Genomic DNA, 26,559 nt, shown 5'->3' with positions numbered 1-26,559 from the left:
GGCGGGCGGCGGGTGCAGACCCCACTCTGTGGTCCCACAGCTTGCTTCTGGCTGGATTACTTGGCCTCTTGGAGCCTCAGCTTCCTGGTCTGCTCGTGGAGTGATGGTAGCGTGGACTGACTAGTAATTTGCTCAGAACAGGGTAGAAAGGGGTCTAGTGGAAATTCCACGGAACACCGTCTGTATGGGAATCGCAGGTCCTGTTTCCCGCAGGTCTGTCTTCAGGATCAGGAGAGCAAATCCGAGCAGACTTGCAGCAGAGCCTGGGGATGGGCTCCGTTCGGTGGGTCCCCCGGTTTCCTGAATCTCGGAAGGAGCAGCTCCAGCGGGCAGTGGCAGGTTCATCCCACACCTGGAAGCATCCAGACCTCAAGGCCCAGCAGCCCCCAAGCCCTGTGTCTGGGCCCCCGGGAGGCAGACGGGATACGCCGGCCTCCTCCTCGGCCCTCTTCCTGCCCAGAACATTCGAGGTCCAGGCCGTCATTAGGGAGAAGCAGGGATGGGGGTGTCCCACGTGGGAAGAGAACACGGAGCAGCTTGTGTACGTGGACGTCCACACCAGGAATGTGGGTCGGTGGGACGCGGGCACCGGGAGGGGCAGACGGTGGGCTGAGGAAGCAGGGCGGGGCCGGGGGTCCCAAGGAGGGGGTGTGCGAGCTTTGCCTGTGCCGGGCCTCAGACTCCACGGGGCTTCCCTCCCCTGGTCACTGGGGAGGAGGAGCCGAGCAGCGTTGGTGGGGTGACCACTCGCGTCCCCAGGCCCTGCCAGCATCAGACCTTCAGGTTCCGGGTCGGGGAGCCTGATGAGCGCAGGTCCAGCCGTGCCCGCCAGGGAGGCCTGGAGGGGTCGGGCGGGAAGCACTGGTGTGGTCATCCTCTGTGCGGAAGCTTCCGAGCCAGTGTCCAGTGGGAGCTCTCACCTCGCACGTGGGTTTCACGTCCACAGCTCAGATCACCTTCTAGCCGCTTGGTTTGTTTTCCAGACACAAAGTCCTAATATCTCGCATGTCCCCTGCCCATGAAAAGGCACGTCTGATCTGGCACCAGGTGCTGCCTCTGGGTCCCTCCTGACTGGACACCCAGCAGCCAGTGTCACCGCGTCATGACTGTCAGGGGGTGTCAGGCGTGGGGGGACGAGAGCACACGGTCCAGGCCCACGAGGGGCCGTGCCATCCACGGAGCCGGTGCTGTGGCTCTAGGTGTTCCCTCCCCCCACCCCCGGGCAGAGACCACCGTCCCCTTACAGACTGTTACGAAGTGAAGTCACATGGACCCTGCTCGGACCCTGGCCTGGCGAGGCGCTCTGCCTCAGCGGGGAAGGTTTCCTTTTCCATGTGGGTTCAAGTAGGCAAATAACAAAACCAAAGCTGAGACCAACACAGCACAGGCTCTGTTCAGTGGCCAAAGAATGGAGAAGCGGGAACTAAGTTCACAGATCAACTTCTCGTTTGGTTCACTAACAAAGTAACAAAGGTAAAAACCGGCCAAACCAGAATTCTATACCCAGGTGAAAATACCTTTTAAAAATAAAGGTTAACTAAAGAAGTTTTCAGACACACAGAAACTCCCCAGATCTGTACTATGTGTATCCCAGATACTAGAGCTAACAGACAGGAATTAAACCACATTTAACATGTTGAATAAATAGAAGAAAACATGGAGAAAGTAGCTGAAAAGACGGATGATATCGACAGAATCTGTACAAAGAATCAGACGGAGACTCTAACAGCACATAAACTGCCTGCAGCCGCCTCCCCAGTGCAGGAGAGGAAAGGACCGAGGACAAGTCACAGGGCAAAGCACAGAATCATGACAGGGAACCTAGGAAAGACAGAGCAGGGGGTGTGATGGCGACACTCGGCCTCTCCAGGGCCAGGAAAACCCCGGGTGGCGTCCAAGCCCCAAAGACAGCCGGGCAGACAGGAAGCGGGAGCTGGGGGAGGGGGGACAGTACGTGCAAAGGGCCAGAGGCCAGCGAGCGCACCGGGCAGGGGAGGGGGAAGGAGCGCAGAGCCAGGCAGGAGGGAGCAGGAGGGGGCCAGCTGAGCCCCTCCTCACGGAGAGGAGAGGAAAGGTCATTTCCACCTGGCTGTCAGGACGCAGAAGGAAGCACAGCCTTAGCGATTGGTGCTGAGTCTTGTTAGAAACTCAGATGAAGACGTGGTCTTAGGACAGACCGTGTTTTAGGATGTGGCCAACTTCCTGGTCCACGGCTAATTCCTTTTCATCCTGGCCAAGAGCAGACAGGTCTTATTAGCATTTGCAGGCTCAAAAGAGCTCATCTTGCAATGAAATATTTGGGGTCTAGCTTGGGATAACAAAGAGAAATAAAGCAATTCCCAGAGAATTTAATAGCAGGTGGGCTTTTGTTTTTTTGTTTTAATTCCACTTTTTTTAGGAGGGGCGGGATTTTTCCCCTTCAAGTTTTGGGACAATACAGACAGAGGAGGAAGCTTGGAGCTGGAACCGGTTCCATCCATGAGTCTCCTGCCACGTTCTGTGCCGTGGGTTCTGCCTCTAGTGCAGTACAGGGACGCAGGGCCGAGGGTCCGGACAGTGAGGGACCACCTGAAACACTCCAGCTTCCTTTGTGGAAGAGGTCCGTGCATTCCACCCTCAGCGGTCGGCATCTGTGTGTACAGGTGATATCCACAGGTGAGGCCAGCTCCTGGTGACTTAGCCACAAACTCGTGGTAGTCAGAGTGACCCTCAGAGACACGGGATGAACCTGCCCCAAAGTGAACACGTTTTAACCTCGCCAGCAACTCCTGGTGTCTAGGGATACCTCACACGCTGGATTAGACTATTCTTGCCTCGGATTTTAAATGTACCATGTGTATCTGTCAGGAAAAACCGAGTCTATTTGTATTGCATCTCTCTTTGCAATCTTGCTTAAAGGGGAGAATATTCCCCCTTCCACGGAGAGCTCCCTCCATGGCTGATATTGACCGCTGAACAGCAGGCTTCAAAAATCCAGCAAAGGAGAAAATCTCTGAAGAACAGCCTGTGCCATTCAGAACAGGCAGACAACAACACCTGTTAGAGGAAAATGCCAGTTTTAGAAGGAAAACTGTTGTTACTTGAGAAATCATCACGATTTCTGATACCCGCAAGATTGTGGGGAGGTTGGCGTTTACAGCATCTTTTGCCAACTTATCAATTCCTGATTAATGAGTTTTCCTCTTAAATTAAACATCTGCAAACAGCTTTTTATGTGCCTCAGAAACTGGCAAATAAGAGAGCTGGTGTCTGTTTGTTTGTAGGTAGAAAATGGCTGAATCAGCAATGTCCTATGGTTCAAATTAATACAGAGAAAGTGAGCTTTTCCAGAGGTCGGTGGAGGCGTCGTGTACGACCAGAGCGGTGTCTGCATCCCAGGCGAGATGCTCTGCGCAACATCAGAGCTGAGGGCCGCGCTAACTGTACACGGGTCGCCCCAGACGCCCCACTCGTCCCTCTAATCACCCGCCCCCTCCCCAAGCGCACAGACCCCCGAGGCTGCAAGCCCCTGCCCCTGTGGTTGGACTTTACAGAACGGCGGCTTATATAAAGAGCGTCTGTTCTTTCGTGCCTGGCTTCCTTCATTTCACGCTCGTGAGAGGCGTGGTTCTGTGGCGTGTCAGTCCGGTAACTTTCATCACTGGGGAGCAATCAGTTGTCTGAATATAACTCAGTTATCCATCTGCTGTTGCGGGGCATTTGGGCATTTGGGGCTGTTACATATACCTCTGCTGTGGCTGCTCTGGACAGGTACCTGGGGGGAGCGTGGGCGTGCCCTCTGTCCACCACGTCCCACAAGTGGGATTGCCGGCTTGTATGCTGTGCATGGGTGGGTAAGGTTTTAGCATGTCATGCGTCAGGCTGTTTTCCAAGGTGCCGACACCAATTCCTGTGACCACCAGCAGTGGTCGGGGGCCTGCTGCTGCAGCCTCACCAACACCTGCCCTACTCCCCGGCATCACTCTCCCTGAGGCCAGCGCTTCGCCCTGTCTCCGTCGGCCGATTCTGACGTGTTTGGGACGATCTCGCGCCTGTGCATGGATACACTGTGTGCGATTTCTGGCTGACTTGCACAGACCGACCCTTTGTTCTGAGGCTGACAAGCTGCAAAGGTCTTCTCCCATCCTGTGCCTGCCTCTCGTTTCCTTTGTCTTTACTTTGGATGATTGTCTCATCTTAGTTTTAATACAGTTCCTCTTTAGGACTCCCCTGGCGGTCCAGTGGGTAGGACTCCGCGCTTCCACTGCAGGGGGCACCAGGGTGGTTGGGGGAACTAAGATCCCACAAGCCAAGCGGCGTGGCCAAACAAAATTTAAAAACATACTTCCTCTTTACAGTCTTTTCCTCTGCAGTTAGTGTTTTTGAGTTTGGCGGTTTGTCCTTCAAGAAATACGTGGTGCCTCATGGTCGTCAGACATGGCAGCGCGAGGCCGGCATCCAGCCGCCCCACACACCGGGGGAGAGCCGGCCCGAGGAGACGGGCGCTTAGGAGGCTGAGGCAGCGGAGGGGTCAGTATTTCTGTGCTTCGAGGGCGGCCCCTGAATCTGCCTTGAGAACAACATGACATCATCTGGCTTCGTGGAAGTTTACATTTTTCCCTAATATCCCCCAAGTCTGGATAAACAGTATTTCTATTTCTTCCCTTAGAAAACAGTTGATTTATTTACCTACAGCAATTAATTTCATTTAAGGGGCTGATAGAAATACTTATGATGTATCAGGATGAAAAATTAATGGATGAAAAAATCAGAGTAGGGCTTCCCTGGTGGCTCAGTGGTTAAGAATCCGCCTGCCAATGCAGGAGACACGGGTTCGAGCCCTGGTCCAGGAAGATCCCACATGCCGCGGAGCAACTAAGCCCGTGCGCCACAACTCCTGAGCCTACGCTCTAGAGCCCGCAGGCCACAGCTACTGAGTCTGCACGCCTAGAGCCCGTGCTCTGCAACAAGAGAAGCCACCGCAATGAGAAGCCCACGCAACACAACGAAGAGTAGCTCCTGCTCACCGTAACTGGAGAAAGCCCGCACACAGCAACAAAGACCCAACACAGCCAAAAATAAAATAAATAAAATAAATAAATTTGTTAAAAGATAATCAGGGCTAAAGGAAAATAAAGGCAGATCAGTTTGGAGAAGATGGCAGTCTGATTTGATTCGTGAATGAAATTCAGACTATTTAGAATGATGGTAATAGTCAGATTACTCCCAATAACATTTTCGAAGCACATGCCTCAGGGTGTCGATAGGGTTTCTAAAAAAAATAGAGGAGGGTCCTGTTATCAAATACATTTGAAAAATGAAGAGTCAAACAGAAAAACAGGGGCCACCTGCCCCAGAACCCTTTTTCAGAGGATTCTCCACCCTTCATGCAATCTTCCCGACTAATGAGCATATTAAAGCAATTAAAACAACAAGATCCAGCATCACCACAGGCAGAGCCCTGTTCATGTGCCGCTCATATGTTCACTCAGACCCCTTTGTGCCCATTGCACAGATGGGAAACTGAGGCCAGAAACCCCTCCCCAGCCCCGGGTTCCAGGAACTTGTCCTTGGTCAGAATCGGCCAGGAGAGTGTCAGCCATACCTTCTGACAAGAGCCCCGAGTGAGGGGTCTGTGCTCCTTCGTGGGGGGCAGCCCCCCTCAGAGTCAGCCCAGTGAGGCTGGGGCCAGGCCCTTTATCTCAAGAGGGGCTCCCAGGGTCCACTTCCCATCACGGCTGAGCTTGTGCACGTCAGACCCGCCGGCCCCCTGCGTCCTCTGGGCAGACAAGCAGCTAGCCAGCAGAACACAGCGGCAGGCTGAGCAGACCGAGGAGTTGGTACACGGAGAGGAACGTGTGCGTGCGTCTCCCTTATCAGGGCCTTTTGCCTGAGGGAAGTTGGCCCCATTCAGGTGGGCGAAACCTCGGGAGGAAAACCCACGTCCACTGGTGTGAAGACCCAGAGATGGTTGGGTGACCACAGCAGCTGGAGACCAAGGGGGAATCCCAGAAAGGGGAGATCTCACCCCAAATCTCCCACTGACCCCAACACATGTGCGGGACTCCAAGTGGCCATGAGAAAACCTGTCAGAGATGGCAGGGAGACAGAACTTGGGGTTTACCTGATTGACCTGATTAAACAAAAATCCAGACACTCATGGGGGGAGGCAGGATCTCCACATTGTCCGAGATGTGCAGGATGCAATCCAAAATTACTGGACATACAAAGAGAGGGAAAACTGTGGCCTATCATCTGAACAGACCTCCAGCCCCAGGTGACCCAGGTGACCCAGGTGATGAAGACAGCAGACACGGACTTTAAGGGAGCCATTCAATGTGTGCTCAGGTAAAACGTGAAAGAATATGCTCACATTGCATGAAAAAAAGGAAATGTCAGCAGTAATAAAAAAAAAAAACTGTAGAACGTAATCAAATAGAAACTCTAGAGCCAAGAAATACAGTATTCAAAATAAAAAATTTACTGTGCAAAACAGCAGATTGGAGATGATAGAAGACAGAGCCAGTGAACTACAGAACAAATCAGCAGAATTTATCCACCTGAAGAAGAGAGAAAAGGAAAAGAAGTGAGCAGAAGCCCACTGACCTGCGGGCCAAAAACAAAGATCCCGCCTGTGTAATCCGAGTCCCAGGGGGGGAAGAGAGAGGGGCTTGCGGAGGAAGCACTTAGAATAAACAGCAGCTGCATTTCCCGTTTTGGCGAGTTGCATGCGTTTGCTGAGGCGCACAAAGTGTGGACAGAGCATCAGCGGACCTGGCTGCCCAGGGGTCCCAGAGGAGGGGCCCAGAGGGGCCGGACCCTGATTCCCCTGGGCTCAGAGCAGCACTACCCGCCAGGGTCAGCCGGGCTCTGCCGGAGGTTAGCAAATGCTCCAAGTGGGCCCCCCAGGACGAAATGCATCTGGACGTGCCTCCTGCACCATTTCCATCTCAAGGCACCCTGCTGTCCGGGGCCTACGAAGAGCATCCAGCCCAAGCTTCGAGGTGAGCCACTGTGCCCGGGGCCTGGCCGTCCACCCTCAGGGCTTCCCTGCCGGCCTTTCCTCTGCGAGGGGCACACGCCTCCCCCCAGGAGCCAGGAGCCGAGCCCGAATCTGGACCCGGCCCCGGCCCAGGAACTCTTGTCCCATCTCCCTCCCAGTCACTTCAGTGTCCACCTGGGGGTCCCCCTCCCGCCCTTCCCTGCCTCCTGCCCTGCAAAGGCCACCCCAGGAGGCACCTTATTTCCCTGGTGAAGGGCTCCTGGGGCCAATGTACACGACCACACTCAATATAAAATTCCCACAATGAGCTAAGAAATAAGAAAAATGTTACTTGAGGCTGAGTAATAGCCCACTGTATGTATGTGCCGCATCTTCTTTATCCACGCCTCTGCGGACGGATATCTAGGTTGCTTCCACGTCCTGGCTATGTACATAGCGCTGCTGTGAACATTGGGCTGCATGTTTCTTTGCGAATTATGTTTTTCTCCAGATGTACGCCCAAGAGTGGGAATGCTGGATCACATGGCAGCTCTATTTTTAGTTTTTTAAGGAACCTCCATACTGTTCTCCACAGTTTACATTCCCACCAACAGTGTAGGAAGGTTCCCATTTTCTCTACACCCTCTCCAGCATTTGATATCTGTAGACTTTTTGATGATGGCCGTTCTGACTGATGTGAGGTGATCCCTCGTTGTAGTTTTGATCTGCACTTCTCTAATAATTAGTGATGCTGAACATCTTTTCATGTGCCTGTGGACCATGTTTACGTCTTCTTTGGAGAAATTTCTATTTAGGTCCTCCGCCCATTTTTTGATTGGGTTGTTTGGTTTTTTGGTATTGAGCCACATGAGCTGTTTGTATATTTTGGAGACTAATCCCTTGTGAGTCGCATCATTTGCAAATATTTTCTACCATTCTGTGGATGGTGTTTTCATTTAGTTTATGGTTTCCTTTGCTGTGCAAAAGCTTTTAAGTTTAATTGGTCCCATTTGTTTATTTTTGTTTCATTTTCATTACTCTAGGAGGTGGATCCAAAAAGAATGAAATGATGCCGTTTGCAGCAACATGGATGGACCTAGAGATGATCATACTAAGTGAAGTAAGTCAGACAAACATCATATAATATCACTTATATGTAGAATGTAAAAAAATGATACGAATGAACTTATTTACAAAACAGAAACAGACTCACAGACACAGAGAACAGACTTGTGGTTACCAAGGGGGAGAGGGGGTAGGGATAAATTAGGAGTTTGGGATTAACAGATACACACAACTATATATAAACTAGATAACCAACAAGGACCTACTATACAGCACAGGGAACTCTACTCAATACTCTGTAATAACCTACATGGGAAAAGAGTCTGAAAAGAATGGATATATGTATACGTATACCTGAATCACTTTGCTGTACACCTGAAACTAACACAACATTGTAAATCAACTGTACTCCAGTATAAAAGAAAAATTTTAAAAGAACGCTATTTACGATATGGCTGCCTTACTATGAGCATAATCATGTATTGTTTGGAGGCCTTCCTCTCATACATCTTAAGATAAAGGGGGTTTGATGCCAGCTGGTTTTTTTTTAACCTCAGCCTACGAGGCTTCTCAGGAGCAGCCCATCCGGAAGAGAAGGCGGTGATTTTGGTAACACTATCTTGCCAGGAGCCAGCGAGCAGGGAAGAGTCCCCGGGCTGCCCTCCGGTTTCTGGCCGGGGAGCCGAGGGCCGCGTGCCTGCCAGGGCCTGTGGCGGGAGCCCATTGTGTCTCCAGGGGCCGCCAGACTGAAGGCAGCTCGTCTTTCCGGCCTCTGACCGGATGCCAGGCACTGTGTCACCAAGCCCGTATAAAAGTCACGGGCAGACACAGTCCAGGCGCGCTGGGGACACGGGAGGACACCTGCCTAAAGGGGCTGCGCCGACCGGCCCGGACAGACCTCAGAGTAAGCCTGGGTGATGCGACCCCGGGGGTGGGCCGTCCGTGGGATGTGGGAGCCAGGGCCGCACACTTGCGTTTTCTGGGGATTTAACTTTGTTAGCAGCTTCTCCCATTCAGCCTTCTGGTGACAAAGCCCGGGATGGAGACCAAGCTGCCGGCCCCCTCCCCCTTGCTCCCACCCCGGGGCCGACTGCTGGACTGTTTCCACTGTCCGCTGCTGGCTTTCTGGTGCCCCTTGTCTGTCTCTCTGTCTGTCTGTCTGTCCGTTGTTTCTGCTCCGTGAGGGTTTGAAGGGCTGGTCTTCCCGAGAGTTAAAGCTCTGATACCCCGTGTCTCTGGGAAGCCCCGCAAGGAGAACAGCCAACCTCACCTAAAATGTCAACTTTTCCCTCGGTCAGAACGAGTCCAGCGCCGACCCCTGGTCCCTCCCGGAGGCAAAACCCTTGAGTGGATGCACCCCAGCCCCACACACAGTCGCCCACGTTTTCACTCTTTTAGTTCACCGGCAGCACCGCCAGCGAGGATTCGGCCCCGGGGGGATAAACTGCCGCGTTTCTAAGTCCTCTGGTCTACGGGGCCCCCAGAAAAGCCGTCGCCCTCCCGCCTCCTCAGAACCGGCCCCAGTGGCCTCCACAGCCCTGACCTCGCTCCTGCGTCCCTGAGCTGGAGGCCACGGCGGCAGCAACACCCATATGACATCACACGGCGCTCCCTGAAGATGCTCCGGGTCCCTCTTCTTGGCTGCCTGAGCCAGGTTCCAGAACCTTCCCGTCCTGAGCCCGCCCACCAGGGAGGTGCATCACGGGGGGCGGGGGGAGCTGTCCCGGGATCTGAGGGGATCCAGCGCCGTGTCGGCTCCCTGAGCCCCACCGCACGGCCCAGGTTCCCAGGGCAGCGCGGAGCTCGGGCGGCTGCGCACCGGGGTCACCCGCGGTCAGAGCCCGAGGGCCTCACACACGGGGCGGGGCGCCGCTCCCCCTCCAGCCTCGCCCTGGAGCCCAGCCGGCCTCCGCGGAGACCCGCACCAGGCAGGCAGCTGGCGGGCCAGCCTGGCCCAGGGCAGGAACGGGAGCTACAGTCAGACCAGCCTCGCTTCGCTGTAGGCTCTGGGCTCGAGGGGCTGCTGGGGTCCTGATTTCTGCGTCGGGTGAGTGCAGAAGAACTGGTTGAAAGTGAGCGCTTCCGTCAGCCTTACTTTACTGTATTCTGTCCAATAGTCGACCTGAAGGTTTTAGCGCTACCCGACACACTCGCCCCCGCGGCCAGGTGTATCCCAGGCGGAGGGAGAGCTGCCCCTGGGCGGTCAGGCGAGGCCGCTGGGGGCACCGCCAGGGGCAGCACTGGGGAGCCGGGGCTCAGGGTCAGTGCCGTCAGCTCTGCAGGCCCAGAGGCCACGCCTACCAGGCAACCAGGGGTCACAGGCTCCTCGGGCCACACAGGACACCACGGACCCCTGGTGGAGCTGCCACAGCTCCAGAGGTGAGGCCGGCTCCACTGAGACCAGAGTGCTCCCGAGGGCTGAGCAGGGGGCAGGAAACTCAAACCCACAAGCTGGTCCCCAGGGACCCTGCCCCCCCCAAGGATGCCTGCCCCCCCCGGGACCCTTGCCCTCCCCCAGGGACCCTGCCCCCCCCAAGGATGCCTGCCCCCCCCAGGGACCCCTGCCCACCCCAGGGACACCTGCCCACCCCCAGGGACCCTGCCCCCCCAAGGATGCCTGCCCCCCCCCAGGGACACCTGCCCACTCCCCCAGGGACCCCTGCCCTCCCAGGGACTCCTGCCCTCTCCCAGTGACCCCTGCCCACTCCCCCAGGGACCCCTGCCCTCCCAGGGACCCCTGTCCTCTCCCAGTGAACCCTGCCCTCCCCCAGGACCCCCTGCCTTCCTTATGGGCCTCCACCCCTTGGAGGCCTGGGGCCAGCACTGGGTCAGTCTCCAAAGCCCAGGGGACCTCCTCTTGGGCCTCCCACTTCCTCTCATGAGGGGCCAACGTGACAAGTTAGTGTAACGTCTTAGCTGAGATCTCCCAGATTCTACAGCCTCCTCCTGACCCTGATTAGGTGTGGCGGACGCCGGTCTCCACCTGCTTCTAAGAAGCCATGGGGAGCACGGTGGGGCCAGTCCCCTGAGGCTGAGGCGGGCGGCCCGGCTGAGCACCCACTGCCCTGGCGCTGTCTCAGGTGGGGCTGGGCAGCATGTGCCTGCAGGGCCCCCCACAAGCCTGCCCTGTGCCGCCGGTGGGAGGCAGGGAACCCAGAGGCCCCGGGGAGGGGCTCCTCCACCAAAACCCGCTCCTCTGGACTCGGGCCAGCAGCCGGGCAGAGCAGGGAACCCCCTTCTCTGCCTTCACCTCGAAGGTCACAGGGTCAGGGTCGGGGTCAGGGATGTGTCTGCCCCACTCAGGAGGAGGGTCCCCGGGGCCCCCGCTGCTCTCTGGCCGCAGGAGGGGCTGAGTACCAGCTGCCACCCAGCGCTGGACGGAGCTGTGAACACCTTCACCAGCTGTCCCTGTGGCCACAACACTTCCTCCCTCCCTCCTTCCTTCCCTCCTTCCTTCCTTCCCTCCTTCCTTCCTGCCTTCCTTCCTTCCCTCCTTCCTTCCTGCCTTCCTTCCTGCCTTCCTCCCTCCCTCCTTCCCTCCTTCCTTCCTTCCTTCCTTCCCTCCTTCCTTCCTTCCCTCCTTCCTTCCTGCCTTCCTTCCTTCCGTCCTTCCTTCCTGCCTTCCTTCCTGCCTTCCTCCCTCCCTCCTTCCCTCCTTCCCTCTTTCCTTCCCTCCTTCCCTCCTTCCTTCCTTCCATGTACCACAGCCCCAGATGCTATAGGTGCTTCTGGTGCTGTCCTGGGTGCCCTGGATGCTTCCGGAAGAGAGTCCCCAGCAAGAGAAGAAGTGACCAGGCCGATAAGATGGCCCTGCGGTCAGGCAGGTGGGGGCTCTGCTTCCCCCAAAGGTGAACGTGCAGAAGCCCGTGAGAGCCTGGGTCCGAGCTCATGGGGCTGGAGCTCGTGGGGCGGGTCGCAGTGAGCAAGCACACGGCACCATCCGGCATCCAGAGGGGAAGCCACTGAGGCCAGGCTGTGATCTGGAGAGAGAGACCCCAAGCGGGTGGAGCAGGCTGGCCGTGCGGACACACGGTGTTCACCGTCGGGGTCCTCACCATCCACGGATGGGATATTGGCTGTGGAGGGGATGTTGGGGTTATTTTCTTTTTTGTGGTGTCTTTTCTTTCTAGTATCAGGGTGATGCTGGCCTCAGAGAATGAATTAAGGTGCTTTTGGATAAAATATAAACATATACATGTGTCTATTAAGTCTATCTGGCTTAATGCATCGTTTAAGGCCAGTGTTTTCTTACTGACTTTCTGTCTAGATGATCCATCCTTTTGATGTAAGTTGCTAGTTAAAGTCCTCTACTACTATTGTGTTACTATCTATTTCTCCCTTTATGTTTAACATTACTTTATGTATTTAGGTGCTCCTGTGATGGGTGCATACATACATATTTACAATTGTTATAACTTCTTATTAGATTGACCCCTTCATCATTACGTAATATACCTCTTTGTCTCTTGTTACAATTTTTGTTTTAAAGTCTATTTTGTCTGATATAAGTATTGCTACCCCAGATTTCTTTTCATTTCCATTTGCATGGAATACCTTTTTCCATCCCCCACTTTTAGTCTGTGTGTGTCTTTAGATGAGAAGTGAGTCTTCGGTAGGCAGCATATATGGGTCTTATTTTTTCATCCACTCAGCCACTCTATGTCTTATGGAGCATTTAGTTCATTGACATTTAAAGTAATTATTGATAGATATGTGCTTATTGCCATTATATTAGTTGTTTTCTGATAGTTTTTAGTTCTTTTTCGTTTCTTTCTTCTTCTTTTGCTCCCTTCCCTGTGATTTGATGACTATTTAATGTTATGTTTGGATTCCTTTCTTTGGTGTGTGTGTGTATCTGTTACAGGTTTTTAGTTTGTGGCTATCATGGGGTTCATATATAACAACCTATATAAATACGTGATTATTTTATTTGATGACCTCTTAAGCTCAAATGCATTTTAACAACCCTACATTTTTATCCCACACACACGTTTAGTTTAGTTGATGTTATATTTTACACCTTAGCCACTTATTGTGGATGTAGATGATTTTAATGATTTTGTCTTTAAACCTTCTTACCAGCTTTATACGTTGCCGATCTGCTACTTTTACTGTATGTTTGCCTTTACCAGTGAGATTTATTTTTCTTTCATAATTTTTATAAGTTCTAGTTGTGGTCTTTTCTGCTTAGAGAAATCCCTTTAACATTTCTGTAAGGCTGGTTTAGTGGTGCTGAACTCTTTTACCTTTTGTTTGTCTGTAAAACTCTTTTTCTCCCCTTCAAATCTGAAAGATAGCTTTGCCTTGGTTATAGGTTTTTTTCCCTTTCATCACTTAGTATATACACTGCCACTCCTTTCTGGCCTGCAAAGTTTCTGCTGAAAAGTCAGCTGATGGTCTTATGGGGGTTCCCTTGTAGGTAACTAGTCGCTTTTCTCTTGCTGCTTTTAAGATTCTCTCTTTATCTTTAGTTTTGCCGTTTTACTTGTAATATGTCTCGATGTGAACCTCTTTAGGTTGTTCTCGTTTAGGACTCTCTATGCTTCCTGGACCTGGATGTCTTTTTTCTTGCCCAGCTTAGGGAAGTTTTCAGCAATTATTTCTTCAAGTAAGTTATCTGCTCCTTGTTCCCACTTTTCTCATCCTGGGACCCCTATCATGCGAATGTTAGTACGCTTGATGTTGTCACAGAAGTCTCTTAAACTATCTTCATCTCTTCATTTCAGATGATTTCCACTACTCTGTCTTCCAGACCACAGATCCAGTCCTCTGTATGATCTAATCAACAGTTGATTCCTTCTAGTGTTGTTTTTTTTTTCCCCAGCAATTCTAGTCTTCAGCTCTGTTTGGTTCTTCTTTATATTGTCTCTTTGTTGGAATTCTCACTGTGTTCATTCTTCTTCTGAGTTCCATGAACATCTTTATGATCATTACCTTTTGTTTAGTTCTTTTCCTGAGGTCCTCTGTCTCCTCATTTTGCCTAATTCCCTGTGTTTGTTTCTATGTGTTAGGATATTTGGTTACGTTTCCCAGTCTTGGATGAGTGGCCTTCTGTAGGAGATGTTCCGTGGGGCCCAGCAGTGCACTTCCCTCTGGCACCAGAGCTCTGTGCTCTAGGGGTGAACTTCACGTGGGCTGCGTGAACCCTTCTGTTGTGGTGGCACCGACTACTGTGGGCCCAGTGAAGGGCAGGGTAGCCTTCCTGAGCAGCTAGCTGTGTGGCCCAGGTGGGGCGTGGGACCACTGCCAGCCCACTGGTGGCCAGGGCCAGGTCCCCACATGGCCGACTGCAACCTGGGGCACTTGGAGATGGGTCCTACCGCAGCTGAGTATGGGGCTTGGGGGAATCCCCAGTGCTGATGCTGGCGCACCGGTGGGTGGGGCTGGACCCTGGACTTGCTGGTGGTCAGGGCTGGGTCCCTGTGCAACTTGCTGCTCAGCCGGGGAGGAGGGGGGCAGTCCCAGGACTGGTGCTGACCGGCTCATGTTGGGTAAGCCCCTGGCACTAATAGGCTAGAGAGAGGACACCAAAATGGTCCTTGCCAGCATCTGTGTCCATGTGGTAGAACAAGCCTCCAAACCTGGCTGCTGCAGCATCTGTGTCCCCAGGGGGTGTCAACATCTGTGTCCCCTGGGGGGGCAGGAGGCTCTCCAAGATCAGCAAGGGGTCTGACCCAGGCTCCTTCAAATTACTGCCTCTGCCCTGGGTCTTGGAGTGTGTGAGATTTTGCCTTTAAGAGCAGAGCCTATTACCCACAGCCCTCTGGCTCTCTTGAAAGTAAGCCCCACTGGCCTTCAAAGCCAGACATTCGGGGGGTTCATCTTCCTGGTGCAAGACCCCCAAGCTGGGGAGCTACACGTGGGGCTCAGACCCATTGCTCCTTGGGGAGAACCTCTATGCTTGTGAAATCCCTCCCATTTGTGGGTTGGAGACCCGAGGGTGGGGGTCTTGGCTCTACTGTGTCTCCAGCCCTCCTGCCTGTCTGGTGGCGGCTCCTTCCTTCCGTATACCCTCAGCTGTGGGAGATGCTGCCAGCCTCTGGTCACTCTCGCTGACAGCTGCCCTGTGAGCGGTTGTTAGAGTCTGGATGTGCTCGCAGGAGGAGGTGAGCTCAGGGTCTCCTCCACCATCTTGGCTCCTTCCCCATCACTGCTGATTTCGGAGTTGTTAACAGCCTCCTTTCACGGAGCTCACTCATTCCTTTATTTGCTCTGCAAATACACGTGTGTGTCCTGGTGCCACAGGGAGCCTGCGGTCACCTGGAGACACACCGAGGCCCATGGGACCCAGAGGAGGGGCCCTGCCTGATGGTCAGGAGAGGCTGGCGTCCTCGGAGTGTGGACGTGACGGCGGAGTAGGGCTCATGCCTGGAGGCTGGGGAGGGGCTACATTCCAGAACGAGGGACAGAGGGCCACGCAGAGTCACACAGAGTGAAGAGGAGTCTCGCCTCGCGCCCATGGTGTTCTGCAATTTCACTGTCACAGTAGACCCTGTCCCCAGCTGGGCTGCACTTGCTCCCAGATCCAGCCCGTCGCCACCTGCTTGGCGAGAACATGGTGAAGACAGCCTAGCCCCACGTGCCAGGGTGAGGACCAAAATAAACGATGGCCCTGAAAGATGGGTGCAGGGCAGGCCGTCCCACCCCACGGGCTCCTGGCGTGGAGGGCAGTGACCAGGAGGGGGGGCGGCCCCCCCCCGCGGCTCGGACAGGACAGCCCTCCCAGCCGTTTCCCCGCCTGCCCCGCCCTCCTGCCCAGACCCTCCCTGCCAGCTCCACCCTCCGCCCTTGACGCCTGCAAGTGTCTTTTTTGTTTCTCCTTCAGAATCCACAGCAGGTGCAGGCTTGGCGCTTTGGGGTTAGTCACGCAGCCGCGTAAACCCCGACCCAACAAGCCAGCAGCCTCGGAGATTTAAAGTTGTTTTAAGGGATCTGCTGCCGGTCTCCAGGCTCTGGTTTCTTCTTTAGTTTTTGTAAGCATCCTGCGCCTGAGCGTGGAGGGCTGGCCTCCCCGAGAAGCTTTTAGACTGCGAAGCGGGCGGCTCATCATTCTTCCTCTTTTCTCCCGGGTTCCTGCACCAGCACCATCTCCTTCTCCCACACTGCGCCTGGGTCCAGCTCTGGCCACAGATGTGAGCAGCTGTCCCTATGGCCAGCCCTCTGTCCTGAGGGTCAACCAGTGTCCAGAGCACAGAAGTTGCTCCCCAGTACTCACGCCCACGCACACAGGCACGCGTGCACACATGCACACACATGCAGCGTGTGTTGACAGGCTGGCGCTGGGCCCCTTCTTCGCTAGAAGCCGTGGACTAGCCTCGTGGAGGTGGAGCAACAAGGGAGCCGGCGCTGTGGGGGCTGAGGGCTGGGCCCCCCCCGCCCTCCCCCCACCGCTGCCCCCCGCTGCCCCCCCCCGCTCCGCCTCCCCGCGGCCCCCCCGCTGCCCCCCCGCTCCACCTCCCCGCGGCCCCCCCGCTGCCCCCCCGCTCTGCCTCCCCACTGCCCCTCCGCGGCCCCCCCGCGGCCCCCCCCGCTCCGCCTCCCCGCGGCCCCCCCGCTGCCCCCCCCCCGCCCCCCACTCCACCTCTGCCAGCAGGGAGCAGCCTGGTTGGCCCTTCAGCGCACGGCCTGAGGTTTTTTTTTTTTTTAAACACTTTTATTATTTATTTATTTATTTGTCCATTTATTGGCTGTGTTGGGTCTTCGTTTCTGTGCGAGGGCTTTCTCCAGCTGTGGCAAGCAGGGGCCACTCTCTTCATCGCGGTGCGCGGGTCTCTCACCACTGCGGCCCCTCTCATTGCGGAGCAGAGGCTCCAGTCGCGCAGGCTCAGTAGTTGTGGCTCACGGGCCCAGCCGCTCCGCGGCATGTGGGATCCTCCCAGACCAGGGCTCGAACCCGTGTGCCCTGCATTGGCAGGCAGACTCTCAACCACTGCGCCACCAGGGAAGCCCCGGCCTGAGGTTTTAACAGCAGCCAACTCTAGATGAAAAACAAAAGCTCATTCTGTCCCCAGAAACTTACGTTGATCTCGATTTCTAATTAAGCCGGGGTGCCTTTCCAATGACCTCGGCTGGTTTCAGGGGTCCACTGGGGTCCTGGAATCTCCCACCGGGCTTCTTCTGACCCAGTGTCCACCTGTGTGTTCTGAAACATGGGGTCTTGATAGAACACGTGGGGTGCAGCCAGGCCAGCAGATCAGGCTGTGACCGCCTTGAACAGTTTGTCACTCATGGTCCCCAGAGGAGGGGGCACGCCCCACCCGGCAGGGCCTCCCGGGGAGCGGCAGGGTCGGCTGGGGGGCAGGGAGAGAGGGGGCTGTGATTTCCGTGGGAAGGCCCAGGTGAGGCAGGGCAAGCTGACTGATTGCAGTGGCCCGGGGTGCAGGGCTGTCCCTGGCTTTCTGGTGCCTGGTCCTGGGTGATGAGGGCAAGTGGATCGTGGCCCGGCGTGTGGCAGCCGTAGAGGGAGTCTCTGGATTGGTTGGGGTGTGCTTGGAAAGGCACCCAGGAGGCAGGAAGCCCAGGCACAGCACTGGGACGTCCAGAAGAAGGCGTGTCGGGGTCGTGTGTGCAGGGTAGACACTAGGGCCCCGAGCTTACAGAAGCTGGAAACCTGGTGACGCACTGAGGTGCTGGAAGGTACCACAGGCTGAAGCAACAGACATTGAACGTCTCCATCCTGGAGGCTGGACTCCAAGAGCCAGGTCTGGGCAGCGGGGTCCCCTGAGGCCTCGTTCCTTGCCGTGTGGACGGCCGCCTCCTCCCCGGGTCTTCACGGGGTGCCCCTCTGTGCGTGTCTGTGCCCTGACCTCCTCTTCCTATAAGGACCCCAGCTCTACTGGGTCAGGGCCACCCTAGTGAACTTTTCTAGCCTTAATTACCTCAATCACGTTCTGCAGTCCTGGGGGTTGGGACCCCCACCTAGGACTTGGAGGACACGGTTCAGCGACAGCTCGGGGGGCTCAGGAAGGGACACCTGCCATGTGGAGCCATATGAACTGCCAGCCGTCCTCACCCAAGATCACCCGCGTGAAACATCCAAGGACCCAAAATGGGATTTGCCATCAGCTGCTACTTCCTCTAATACAGGAAACCGTTCCAGAAGGTGGCAGGGCCACTGGTCTTAGACAGGCCATGAGGGGCTGACAGTCCAACGCCCCAAAAAGATGTACAGGGTGCCCGGGAAATGTCTGGGGCCGAGCCAACTTCTTTATTGTTAACAAGCTGGTTTCATGTGCTCTCGCACCAACACAGCACAAAGTGACTGAGGTCCTGTAATTCTCCTTTACCCAGAAAATGAGTAAAAGTTACACCTTGAAGAATCCGGGAAGGGTATCCTATGATGCTGGGATGATAAAAATGTTTTGGGAGAAAAAAATCGAGCTTCACACTAAACAGCTGCAGAACGAGGACATGAGGATGCGCAGGAGTGCCCTGGACAGGTGAGCGCAGAGCCAGCGACCTGGGGGCACAGACACACCTGCACCAGGGCTGCTCAGCCCTCAGGACGCGGGCGTCCGCAGACCCCACCACTACCTCCCACTTCCTCCCCCCGGATCAGTGTCACAGGAGAAACGGGTACGAAACCCTGAACACCAGCCACATTAACTCAGCTTCAGAGTCACATCATTGAATCACTAGTGGGAGAGAGGACACCCCATCCCTCCCTCCCCCATCCCTCCATCACCCTATCCCTCCTTCACCCCATCCCTCCCTCCCCCATCCCTCTATCATCCCATCCCTCCCTCCCGCATCTCTCCATCTCCCCATCCCTCCCTCCCCATCCCTCCATCACCCTATCCCTCCCTCACCCCCATCCCTCCATCACCCCCATCCCTCCCTCCCCCATCCCTCCATCACCCCGTCCCTCTATCACCCCATCCCTCCCTCCCCCCATCCCTCCATCTCCCCATCCCTCCCTCCCCCATCCCTCCATCACCCTATCCCTCCCTCATCCCCATCCCTCCATCACCCCCATCCCTCCCTCCCCCATCCCTCCATCACCCCGTCCCTCTATCACCCCATCCCTCCCTACCCCCATCCCTCCATCTCCCCATCCCTCCCTCCCCCATCCTTCCTTCACCCCATCCCTCCCTCCCCCATCCCTCCATCACCCCATCCCTCCTTCACCCCATCCCTCCTTCACCCCGTCCCCCCATCACCCCATCCCTCCTTCACCCCATCCCTCCCTGTCCCCATCCCTCCATCTCCCCATCCCACCATCACCCCATCCCTCCATCACCCCATCCCTCCTTCACCCCATCCCTCCTTCACCCCGTCCCCCCATCACCCCATCCCTCCTTCACTCCATCCCTCCCTGTCCCCATCTCTCCATCTCCCCATCCCACCATCACCCCATCCCTCCATCACCCCATCCCTCCTTCACCCCCTCCCTCCATCACCCCCTCCCTCCATCACTCCATTCCTCCATCATCCCACCCCTCCATCACCTTATCCCTCCTCACCCCATCTCTCCATCACCCCATCCATTCATCCCCACTCTCCTGAGGGTCTTGTAGGAAGTTGTTGCCCAGGGTTAGTCTGGCTTTGTCTGTTTTCTGACAGTTGTTCCCACTGAGTTCAGGATAAAACAACGTGTCCCTCCTACTCCTTCCCACACATTTGCTTGACTTGCAGATTCAAAGCCACCCCTTTCTTTACTGGGTGGACTCCAGGGGCCTGTGAGTTCTGAGGGCGTCTCCCTGAGCTCAGGCGACCCCGAGCAGGCCCAGGAGTAACCGCTCGTGGACAGCTAAGAGGGCGTATTAGCACAGAGTTTGCACCTAGACAAGGATCCGAATGGCCAGAAACTTCCAAAGTGGGCGCAGCCTTAGTCCCCAGATAGTACCAGCAGCTGCCGCCCTGGGAGCTGGGCTGGAAAGGAGGATTCTTGGGGGCCGCGGCGGGACCAGGCCTGCACTGACCTTGTGAGCAGCCAGAGGTCTGGCTGCCGTGCTGGCCGCCCCCCACCCGTCATCCAAGGCTTCCGGCCACTCGGCACAGGTGTGGGGGCCATGACGTCTCCTCTCCTCGCGGTGCAGCCCCCAGAGCTGGTCACTGCGCCCACCTGGCCTCCTGCGGCAGGGGTCCTGGCACAGAACCCTCACACGAATGGCTCCTCCCCACCCCAGGCTCCCTCCTGGGTCTCCGTGGCCTTGTCCCTGTCTTTCATGTGTCATCAGGCCCTGGGATGTTCTGGGTCTTTGGCCCATGGGGGCAGGTCCCCAGAGTGGGCCACGGGTCAGCACCGGCCCAGTTAGTCACAGAGGTCCTGGGCTGCTAGGGGCCGAACTGGGGAAGGGGGTGACATCTTCGCCTCTCTGGAGAGAAGTGGCTGTTATGGGGCCTCGGACCCCCCCAGCCCACACCTTACTCCTGGCCGGCAGCAGCTCTGGGCCATGTCCCCAGGGCCACCCACAGCCTGGAAAAGGGCAGGAGCGTGGCCGAGGCGCGGGGCCCGGCTGTCCCAGCCTCTCCACCGGCTGCTGGGAGGCGCCCTCCTCACCTGGGTCCCTGGGCACTGGGACAGGCGTCTGCGGGGACGCTCGTTGCCAGTCTGCCCGCCAGCCCTGGAGGTCAGTCCGGCCAGGCGCCCCCTAACCTGCCTCCCTCCAAACCAAACCACACGCTCACACGTGGCCCACAGGCAGGTGTGGGGCCTGGGGGAGCCTGACCCCTTGGCCAGGCTGTTCCCGCCCGGGGGCACCCCGTGTGTTGTGCTGTGGTCACCGCAGCAGGCCACCTTCCCAGGAAGGTTCCGCCCGAGGGGCCGGCGTGAGGACGCATCCAGACCCTGGGAGCACAGGTGCCTGCAGACACGGGCGCGTCCCCAGGTGCGAGTTCAGGACGCAGCTGGGTCCCCGCTTTCCCTTCCGGGAGGAGCCCAAGTGAGACCCTCCGTGGCAGGCAAGGCCTGAAGTGCGGGCACCAGCCGGCAGGGAGGGGGCAGCTTAGCTCGCACGCGGCCAAGGTGCCCACAGACGGGCCCAGCTGACCCCAGTCCTCCCTGAGCCCAAACGGTCGCCCGCCCCAGGCTCCGCAGCGAGTGGGCTCGGAAGCTGGAGACGAGGAATCAGACGATGCTGAGCCGCCAGGAGGCGCCCCCAGGCCCGCCCCGCCCGGCGTCCCCGACCAGCCCGCAGCCTGAGGCCCGACCTGCTTCCCCCGACGGCCCCGCCGTGGCCCCCGCGCCAGCAGAACCGCTTTGCGGTTTTGCGTCTCTAGCGTGATGCAAGCACCCAATAAAATCTAAGATAAGTGGATGTTTTGTGCGCATTTTTCTTTGTATCTGTAAAATGGACACATATTAAAAGCGACAGTGACACTACTAACTTACAACAAGCCACAGAGAGAAGCCGCTGGGCTGCAGGGACTCGTGCAAATTTAAACACAGTTTCATTCACCTGTGATCAAAATGTGTGCAAAAGCTCAGCCTCAGGATACTGCCTGATGTGAAGGTGTGTAAAGCATGTGCTTTCCCAGAATTCCTTTACACACTTTACTCATTACCCGGAACATCTCAGGAAGCTAAGCAGTCTTGTCCTCAGCCAGAAATTTCACTCGGGTTTGGAGGCACAAATCTCCTGAGTCCACAGAGGCCGTTCGAGCTGGGATTCGGTGCTTCAGGCGCAGTCGTGTCCCCCTCAGCCCCCCAGCGGGGGCTGTGACCACCCCAAACGGGCAGGAGGGCCGAGCATGCAGCAGAGGCCGGGCCGCAGCAGGAGGACCTGGTCTGTCTCATCTCCTGATGAGGCCCAGACACCAGCCGGTGCCTGACCCCACTCCGCCAGCCTGCCTGTGTGCGCCCAGCGGTGGCCACTGCGGCCCCTCGTTGGCGGTGCAGGACTGCCGGTATGGGGCTGGGGTCTAGCTCACATCATCTCTCCAGACTGAGTAACAGGGAAGGACAAATCTGACTCCATATTGGGTCTGTTTCTTTAACTTTTGTATCTTATTGCTTTTGCTACAAGTTAATCACTAAAAGAATGTTGCCTATAACCTGAAATATACAAGGTAGCCCATTCTCAAGGCTCTGACCTGTAAGGGTACAACACTTTTCATTCATATAAAGAGAAAAATTTGCAGGACAGAGAATACCACTTGTCTTGTTGGAGGTTTACAGGAACATCGGGACCTGACCTACATGGGCAGCTGCAGGAACAAAAGAGTCTACGCCAAGAAGTCTGCAGCAACCAGCCACACCCCTCCCCTTCTGACTTGGGTGAGACGGTTCTCTGGGACACGCATCCACCATCTTCTCGGTCTGCCGGCTTTCCTAATAAAGTCCCTATTCCCTGCCCCAGCACCTGGTCTCTCAATTTATTGGCCTGTCGTGCGGCCAGCAGTACAAGCTCGGACTCGGTAACAACTGGGTTTGGATTCTGTTTTGTTCTGACCCTCTGGTCCAGTTGGCGAGCAGAGGGGAAGGAGCATGACTTCACCAGTTTTGGGAGCCTCTCCAGAGACTTAACCAGAGAAAAAACGTGACACCAATGGCCACGTGACATCCTGTGACATCCACGTGACATCCTGCGCTGAACACGGATGCCTTGTAGGGCATTTCCAGAGCTGACCACACAGACTGGACAGGCAAGCGAAAGTCCAGCAGGAAAGGCCTGGAACCCGACACAAAGCGTGGATGTTTAGCTCCCCAAATGACCCAGTGGAGAGAACGTAGCAAAGGTCCCTTACGACACCAACTTGCAAACACATGTTCCTTGGGTCACCTCGCGGGCTGTCTGTCATTGCTCGTGACTCAGGAGTTTCCATGGATAAACATGCTGGGAACGTGGTGATTAATTGCCCTAAAAATAGTTGGAGAATAGAAGTCCGTCACTAAGACTCACAAAGCCCCAGGCTGCTGGAAGGTAATTTCATCTATGATGTGCTTAGAGCTCCGTGCTGTCAACACTGATAAACAGAGGCCTGGACCGTTTGCGGTGGACAGGCATGTTGGTGCAGCAGCCCTAGCTGTGAGGCCGTGCACAATCTCTGTCCTCACTGCCTGTCACACTGTGGTCACTCTGCAGTGACCCAGTGAATTTCCCTTCGTGGCAAAAGCCAAAATGGCATGGAGACAAGGCTCTTCACCAACTGCATCTTCTCTCTTTATCGTTGATCTTAGCCTCAGGCGAAGCCAAGCTAGACTCTGAGGTCAGAAGGCACTTGGTGAGGGAGAGGGGACGGAGAGGGCGCTGCAGCGAGGGCGGGCAGGACCCCAGCCCCAGGGGCCCACGTGAGGGCTCAGGACCGAGCCCTCCGCACACCTGGCTCTTTTGTAATTTTCCACGTGTGCAGAGCATGTTTAGGGGCTGAATTCCAACAGAATATCCACTCGTTCCTCTTCTGGAGGAGAATCTGAGACACAGAGAAGTGGGGATGGGGCCCCAGCCACGCAGCCTGGAGAAGAGAGCGAAGAGGGCCTTTCTCTTCTCTCCACAAGCCTTTGCCCTTTCCCAGCATCGGGAGTAACTGAGGGAAGGGCCGTGATGGCGGAGGGTGTGGGGTCACCCGGGCTGCCTGATGTGAGGGGCACCCCCGAGCCCGGGGCACTCCCGCCCTCAGGTTGGGCACAGACACCTGCTCCCAGCGGGTCTGTGCGGGCACCTGCCGCTCTCGGGCCTCCACGGGGCACCTGGGGTCCGTCCACTGTGCCCATCAGCTCTTCCCCAAAACAGCATCGCCGCTCAGGTCTGACGTTCATCCTAACACAGCAGGGTAACGCCCGGTGGCTAGTTGGGTTTTTTCCTGCTGTATCATGGAAGGGCTTCCGTAACTCACACCACGTTTTGCCGAGCTCAGCAAGGCTGAACAGAGCCGCGCGCCCTGAAGAGTAACCGTAACCCTGAGTCCACAGCGGCTCGCCCTCCAGAACCGAGCCGGGGCCGGGCAGCTAGGTGACGGTCCGGCAGAGCCTCGTAGGGCTGCCCGGGCCCCCCTGCTTGCTGTGCTCTTCCTCATCCGCGAGCCCCTTGTTCAGCCTGCGTGGGACTCGGTCCCAGTTCTGGCAGGAACCACAGCCCACAGCCCAGAAATTCCTGACACCTGTGGTCAAGCATCTTAATGTTTCTGCCGGGAAAACAGGGAAGTTTCCTCTCAGTGTGATATGAGAGGGTCTGGCTGACAAGTGAGCTACAAAGAAAGCTTCTACTTTTCAGAGCTATTTGGACCTGGGCACTGCAGACAAGGGACTGAGGGGCTGTCATGGTGGGAAGGAAAGCCGCCCACGCGGGGCTGGCCTCTGAATTCGAGACCCCGTGGGCGGCACCCGCGGAGGCTCCCTGGAGGAGGGTCCTCCCTGCAGAGCAGCGATGCTGGGACCTGCCAAACCAAGAACAGGGCTAATTAAACGAGGAAGTCAGTCATCCTTAGAGGTGGCTGGCCGTGTACCATTTCTTTCTCCTTCAGCACACGCCTTTTAAGAATAAGAGCATTTCTCAGCCTAGCCAAAATTAAGTTACTATGCTCAACAAAAAGGTATAAAGATTCCTTAACACCAGTTAATGCTGAGTCCTTTTTCGAATGTGCCCGGTTACCCCCAAATTCCTGTGACAGCAGGTTTGTGTGAACAAGACTCGCATCGAACAGGTGACTCTACTTCCGGGGGGAGACCAGCATCCTGGGACGGTCCCCCCCACCCGTCCTGAGGGGCCCCTTCCTCGCGGTGTCATTTGTCTGCTTCTCTATCCTCTTAAAGATGGAAATTCGCTCCAAGGGCTCAAGGAGTTCGAGCTAAACACCAGGGCTGCGTCACCTCCCTCCCAAAGACCGGCACCTGGGTGCCCTCTGCATGAGGCTGAGTCTGAGTCTGCGTCCGGGAGACACACGGTCCCCCTACCGCTGACGCCAGATAAGCCCAGGTCCCCGGCAGACACTCCTCATGGTCTGATCACAAATCCCCACCTTGTCCAACCGGTCACTTCTAGAAAGCTGACAAGGGGGCTTGCTCATCTGTCACCACTTTTATGTTCATTAGACAACATCCGTTTTTCAAGTGGGTTCTTCTTGTGACTGGAGTGGTTTGGTTAGACTGCCTCTCATGAGTGCAGAAAGCAGGATAATGTTTCATTTTCCCTTTGCCACCAATATTCAAAATGAAAAGTTGGCTTAATGTCAACCTTGGATCTACTTCCCAGGCTTCCTATTGAGTATGACCGTGGATCTATTTCCCAGGCTTCCTCTTGAGTATGACCGTGGATCTATTTCCCAGGCTTCCTATTGAGTATGACCGTGGATCTATTTCCCAGGCTTCCTATTGAGTATGACCGTGGATCTATTTCCCAGGCTTCCTACTGAGTATGACCTTGGATCTATTTCCCAGGCTTCCTATTGAGTATGACCGTGGATCTATTTCCCAGGCTTCCTATTGAGTATGACCGTGGATCTATTTCCCAGGCTTCCTATTGAGTATGACCGTGGATCTATTTCCCAGGCTTCCTATTGAGTATGACCGTGGATCTATTTCCCAGGCTTCCTATTGAGTATGACCGTGGATCTATTTCCCAGGCTTCCTATTGAGTATGACCGTGGATCTATTTCCCAGGCTTCCTATTGAGTATGACCTTGGATCTATTTCCCAGGCTTCCTATTGAGTATGACCGTGGATCTATTTCCCAGGCTTCCTATTGAGTATGACCGTGGATCTATTTCCCAGGCTTCCTATTGAGTATGACCGTGGATCTATTTCCCAGGCTTCCTATTGAGTATGACCCTGGATTCGTGGATTTACATCGACTGGATGCAGTCAGTCAACTCGGAGCATCACCTTCGATGCTTGAATTGTCACAGATTTGACCAGTGGGACCTTTTCAAAGGATTTTCCACTCATCTTGAAAGTTCCCTTGCTTTCTGAAACAACAAAAGGTCCTAAGCTTGTGTGTACCGCAGCTGCCCCGGAACAGAAAATGAATAAACCAGTTGTGGTACATTCAATAGTAAAATAATAGGAAAAAAAGGTAACAAACTGCTGATACGTGCACCAATGCGGCACGTGTGGTGAAAGGAGGTTGGGGTGTGATAAAAACGTGCCCATCCTGCAGGTGACACCCCAGAAGGGGCAGAGAGAGTCATGGTGAAAGCGGGACCCTGGTCCCCTGCGGGCAGGGGATCATCTCCGAACAGCTCAGGGGCCAAGTGGGGGTGGAGATGTTCCAGATCTCGTTCGGGTGGCGGTTACATGACACACAACCCTCATGGCGCATGGAGCTGACCCTCGGATCGTGCACTTTATTGCGTGTGAATTTCATCCCAATAGAAAAGGTTTACAGTGAAGGAGCAGGTGCACCCCACCTCTGCTGCTGACCGGTGGGGGGGCACCTCCCATCTGAAGGGATGCGTTGCCCCCAGGGAGAGGCCACTCCACCCCCAGGGAGGGCGAGTGCTGGGCCCTGATGGGGGCAGGGGTGCTTATGCCACCCAGGGATCTCGGGTCCCCGGTCTCACACGTTGCCCACCGGGATCCACTGTCCCTCTCCTCCCAGTCGGACCCTGACCTGGGCAGGTGCACCTGGGACCGCTGAATGGTCCTTGGGCTCAGG

General features: G+C 55.8%; 2 protein-coding genes and 1 long non-coding RNA gene across 3 annotated transcripts; all 3 read left to right on the top strand.

Annotated features, from left to right (window-relative positions):
• The first annotated feature begins 6,894 nt into the window (after nucleotides 1-6,894).
• LOC132368851 (collagen alpha-1(III) chain-like) lies at nucleotides 6,895-12,341 on the top strand. Its single transcript, XM_059927565.1, has 4 exons — nucleotides 6,895-6,983; nucleotides 9,539-10,025; nucleotides 10,162-10,405; nucleotides 10,987-12,341. Exons 1-4 carry the CDS (start codon nucleotides 6,895-6,897, stop codon nucleotides 11,946-11,948), a joined length of 1,782 nt encoding a protein of 593 aa, XP_059783548.1. The 3' UTR covers nucleotides 11,949-12,341.
• FAM240C (family with sequence similarity 240 member C) lies at nucleotides 8,853-21,285 on the top strand. The gene is given in 4 exon segments (XM_059929190.1): nucleotides 8,853-8,930; nucleotides 18,317-18,465; nucleotides 21,057-21,133; nucleotides 21,136-21,285. Coding segments are annotated over 3 exon segments (258 nt in total). The 5' UTR covers nucleotides 8,853-8,930; nucleotides 18,317-18,319; the 3' UTR covers nucleotides 21,171-21,285.
• LOC132368774 (uncharacterized) lies at nucleotides 13,247-16,441 on the top strand. The gene is made up of 3 exons (XR_009504163.1): nucleotides 13,247-15,613; nucleotides 15,852-15,999; nucleotides 16,109-16,441. It is a non-coding gene; the product is annotated as an uncharacterized LOC132368774 (long non-coding RNA).
• Nucleotides 21,286-26,559: the final 5,274 nt, after the last annotated feature.

Source organism: Balaenoptera ricei, chromosome 7 (genome assembly GCF_028023285.1).
Source record: "Balaenoptera ricei isolate mBalRic1 chromosome 7, mBalRic1.hap2, whole genome shotgun sequence".
Classification (NCBI taxonomy): domain Eukaryota; kingdom Metazoa; phylum Chordata; class Mammalia; order Artiodactyla; family Balaenopteridae; genus Balaenoptera; species Balaenoptera ricei.
Note: the sequence above shows the minus strand (reverse complement) of the source record. Positions and strands in the feature narration are given on the sequence as shown.

What these genes read in the sequence shown, in the direction of transcription:
- LOC132368851 (XM_059927565.1), top strand. Translation starts at nt 6,895, where the DNA reads ATGCATCTGGACGTGCCTCCTGCACCATTTCCATCTCAAGGCACCCTG. An exon ending in CAGACCAGCCTCGCTTCGCT is followed by an intron (nt 10,026 to 10,161) that starts GTAGGCTCTGGG and finishes TGAAGGTTTTAG; the next exon opens with CGCTACCCGACACACTCGCC. An exon ending in GAGCTGCCACAGCTCCAGAG is followed by an intron (nt 10,406 to 10,986) that starts GTGAGGCCGGCT and finishes GACCCTGATTAG; the next exon opens with GTGTGGCGGACGCCGGTCTC.